This window comes from Ictidomys tridecemlineatus, chromosome X (assembly GCF_052094955.1).
Source record: "Ictidomys tridecemlineatus isolate mIctTri1 chromosome X, mIctTri1.hap1, whole genome shotgun sequence".
Classification (NCBI taxonomy): Eukaryota; Metazoa; Chordata; class Mammalia; order Rodentia; family Sciuridae; genus Ictidomys; species Ictidomys tridecemlineatus.
The window spans coordinates 90411146-90415637 of record NC_135493.1 but is presented as its reverse complement, the minus strand read 5'-3'; the positions used below and the strand labels follow the sequence as shown (position 1 = coordinate 90415637).

Genomic DNA, 4492 nt, shown 5'->3' with positions numbered 1-4492 from the left:
ACTTGCTTTTGCCTACTCCATTACCCGAGTAATCTTTTGTTCCAAAAATAACAGAATTAGATCAATAGTAGCAACTGTGTAATTATGTGGTCTGATGTTACTTGGTTAGCTTATTTATTAACTACTCCTTAATGTACCCCACAATATTATTACATCAGTAAGCAATGAGTCCTTTAATTCCAACATAGAATATTCAACAGCTCTTCTTTAAAGCATTATCATAATCTGAACCAGCCCACAAAAAATGTCAGCTGTATCATCATTAATTTTTTGAAGCACTATCTCTGAGCTATATCCCATCCTTTTTTTTTTTTTCCTTTAGGACAAAGAATCTCCCCTAAGTGGCTCAGGCTGGCCTGGATATTTGCAATCCTCCTGCCTCAGTCTCCCAAATAGCTGGGACTACTGGCATGTGTCACAGAGCCAGCTTTCATCTATAATTTTTACCTAGCATTTATACTGCTCTCTACAAGGTTGACAATTATAGAGGCCAGTTCTGCTATAGGAGTTCTCACAGGTTTTTCCAGTTGTTGGCACTGAATGGCAAGCAAAAATTTATATATAGTTTTTTTCATATATTTCTTCCTATCTACTCACTATCACTGAATCAGATCCACATTTGCTAAACTTGAGAAACAGGAAATATGTTTTAAAAAAGCCAAAGGAAGGATAGGAGGAAAGAGTGAAATATTGGTGGGCATGGAAGGGGATCACCAAAATCCAACAGGAAGTCTCTGAAGATAGATCACACCACTTGGATCACAAGAAAACCCCTCAAAGTAGTACTCTTCTGAAATTAACAGTGTACACCCACTGAATGTGCATGGTGACTCTGGCCCATTTATAGAAGGACAATAGTCAGGCTCTCAATGAAATTTAATGAAAAAGATGTTCTCACCAGCCAGTCACGCCACCCATTACAATCTGGGTAGCTACTGAGTATTTTTCTACCATAGGTCCCGAACTGTGGCCAAACACTCGATTCCACCAGTGGTGTCTTCTTGCATACTCAGTTAAATCCAACACTTCGTAGAGTCGTCATCACTTTCGTATTCTTCAAAACACAAAATAGAAAAATAAAATTGAGTCAATGGAAAGTCAGAAATGTTCTATACATTTTTCTTTTGGCCTAAGGTCAAAATGCCCAAATAGAAATTAATAAATTTGTTTAACTCAATTCCTGAGACTAGCCAGGCATAGTGGTGAACAATTGTAATCCTGGCTACTCCTAGGGAGGCTTGAGGCAGGAAGATCCCAATTTGAAGGCCAGCCTGCACAATTTAGAGAGACCCTGTCTCAAAATTAAAAATAAGGCAGCTCAGTGGTAGAGGGCCTCTGGGTTCAATCCTAAGTACTGGGGGTGGGGGGAGGGGAGGGCTTCAACAGTAGAGGGCCTGGTAATAAAACCCCCACCTCCTTTCCAAAGGCCCAGGGATCGCCTGGGGACCCCGAGCCAGTGTCAGTTCAGAATTACACAGCAAGTGAGGGTTCAACCCAATCTCAGAGTTGGGTCAGGGTCTGAACGGGGTCCATTTTCATCAGTGGAAAGAGAGGGTCTTCCTCTAGGAAAGGAAAACACTTCAGAATGGGACTCAAATAAAAACAACACGTTTGAAGATGGAGATGAAGTGCTAGAGGTGAAGGTCGGGTAGGGCTGTGTTGGGGGTGGGGGATCATTCTCCGCCTGAGTTCCGCAGAGCGGATAGGGAGAAGTCTAATTCGGAAGGGGTGGTCATAGGGAAGGAATAAGCGCTGTGGGCACAAGGTCGAGTGCTGTGAGCCGCGTCCCAAATACTACTTCGGGCCCTGGCCGCTCACCTTGGGGAGGGGGGTTCCGGGACGCCATGATACCGCCGGCGGCCAGTTCTGGGGTGGTCCCCGCCCGCCCTCCTCTCCCACGCACTTTAAGGGCCGCTCTAGGCCAAGGTAGAAGTCTATGGTCTCTTCTTTTTCCTCCACCACCACCTCCTCCTCCTCCTTCAGGCGCGTTGTCGCGTCCCCGCCCACTTCTCGCCGCGCAAGACCATCTGCGCAGGCGCGTTGCTCGGTAGGTTGGGGGGAGGGACAGTCGGCTCTTAGCCCCGCGAGGGCTATGGGAGTTGTAGTCAGTTGCCCTCCTCCTACGTGGCGTGGGATCCTCCCAACCCCCTCTAGAATTTCCATAATCATAATTTCAGTTATTTTGTTTTAAAGAGCCTCGGGGCTGGAGAAATGGGTGGAGGGGCTGCACGTGGTAGTGTAGAGGGAAAACCAGGTTGGTATTGACAGAGACCAAACTTAAAAGGCTCTTATGAAGCTCTTTTTTTATTTTCCCTAGGCCACCCACTTAGGTTCTGTCCTTGGCCTGCTTCATCTACTTGTAGCAAGATTACTGCTAAATGGGCCTGGGGTTGTGACTCAGTGGTAGAGTGCTTGCCTAACACATGTGAGGCACTGGGTTCAATCCTCAGCACCACATAAAAATAAATAATAAAAATAAAGGTATTCTGTCCAACTACAACTACCAAACAATTAAAAAAAAAAAAAAGGTTACTGCTAAGTCAGGTTAGTGAGAATCCCCTGACCCCTTGATGTCAAATCACCCTCAATATCCATTCAAATTCCCCATCCCGCATGTGTTATCTGATCACACAGACCTTCACTGACTATAAATCTTCAGCTGTCTTTGCTGTATTTACTGTTGAGCTGGACCCTTCATCCTCATTGTAGTAGTCCTGACACCTATTTCAAGAGTCCTGAATAAAGTCTTCCGTACCATTTTAAAAAGTGTCAAAATAATTTTTTAAACAGTGTTTTGAGCACTAATGGATTCAATCACTTGAGGAAAAAGGATTTTAAAAAGATGTAAGACAAATGCTGTTTCAAGCCACATTTTGGTAAAGAGGCAAGGACTCACTGTTAGGTGCAGAACAGGCTTAACTATGTTATCTGCAGGGCAGGCTGAACAAATGTTAGCTGCAGGATGGCCCACACACTTAAACCTCCTTCTGTCTGGTCCTTTATCACCTGTTTGCGTCAAAGCTGAACATTCAACCCCCACTCAAGGCTGAACACTTAACCCCCCTTGTGCCAACAAGGCAGCTTGCAGACCAGAGATTTGGGCTATAAAAACTCCCTCCTGCTTTTGCGCTTGCGCGCTCTCTCTCTCTCTCTCTCTCTCTCTCTCTCTCTCTCTCCCTCTCTCTCTCTCTCTCTCTCTCTTCTCCTCTGTTGCACTGCTGCAAAAAGATCTCTTGGTCGCTCCAAGTGTTGTGGTCACTTTCCTTTCACTCACCAAAGGGACAAATTTTTCTAACACCCTGCTGCTGGGAATCAGAACCTTTCTCTCCATATACTCTGTCGGGAAGTCCTTGGATTTGGCCTCGTAGGAGTTACTCAAGAGCACATAATTTTAAAAAATCATTCTATTTAAATCTGACAGAGCAATAAGGTCAAGTTTTTTTACTCAAAAACTCCATGGGATTCTACAGAATGTAAAAGCATGATGGTGACCAAACAGCTAACCCAAATTCATATATCCTAGCCCAAAACTATTTATTTATTTGTTTGAGTATTTATTTATTTATTTATAGTACCAGGGAATGAACCCTGGGCCTCTCACATATTATGCAAGCACTCTGCCACTGAACTACGATTCCCAAATTCCCAGCAAACCCTCTTTTTTTTTTTTTTTTTTTTTTTTTTTTTGGAGACAGGGTCTCTAAATTACTAAACTTGGCCTCCAACTTGCCATCCTTCTATCTCAGGTTCCCAAGCCAGGGGATTACAGGCATGTATCACCACACCAGGCTCTGAAACTTATTTCCAACTTGCATTGTATCTGAATTTGCTGTGCAATTAAACAAAATGGCCCTCTCAGTATTTATTTTAATAGAAGATCAAGAATATCTAGTATACACTGTATTACTTAAAACATTGACTTGCATTATTTCACTTGACCTTTCAAATCCTGGTACTTTTAAAAATAATATTCTTATTTACTAATATTGTTTTCATTTAGATAGCTTGCAAGTTTACATTTCTGTTATTTGTTGAGAAAGAATTTTCTTAAGTATGTAATATCCTTATAAATCAAATTGTTTACCTTTATTATCATGTGTAATCTGATACTAATTTCCATTAACTATTAAGAAACTTGTGTTTATTTAGTTCTTACTATATCTGTGCAAATAATTAACCTGTTAGCTTCAATTATTTGTTCTCCTTTCATTTAAAATTGATTGGAAGCTGAGTGTTGTGTCACATGCCTGTAATCCCAGTGACTAGGGAGGCTGAGACAGGAGGATTGCAATTTCAAGGCCAGCCTCAGCAATTTAGCCAGACTCTGTTTCAAAAAATAAAAAGGGCTGGGGATGTAGTTCACTGGTTAAAGCACCTCTGGGTTCAATCCCCAGTACCAAAAATAAAATAAAATAGATTGGAAAAAGCAAATTATCTTTGCTGTGACTAGGAAGAGATGAGGGCAATACTAACAGTAATTTTATTTACATTA

At 42.1% G+C, this 4492-nt stretch overlaps 1 protein-coding gene across 1 annotated transcript in view; it reads right to left on the bottom strand.

Annotated features, from left to right (window-relative positions):
• The window catches only part of Fundc1 (FUN14 domain containing 1), a 12998-nt gene extending 11137 nt beyond the window's left edge, over positions 1-1861 (bottom strand). Inside the window, 3 exon segments of the mRNA XM_005323985.4 lie at positions 899-1034; positions 1037-1054; positions 1819-1861. Of these exon segments, the coding sequence (XP_005324042.2) occupies positions 899-1034; positions 1037-1054; positions 1819-1846 (182 nt within the window). The 5' untranslated portion in view covers positions 1847-1861.
• Positions 1862-4492: the final 2631 nt, after the last annotated feature.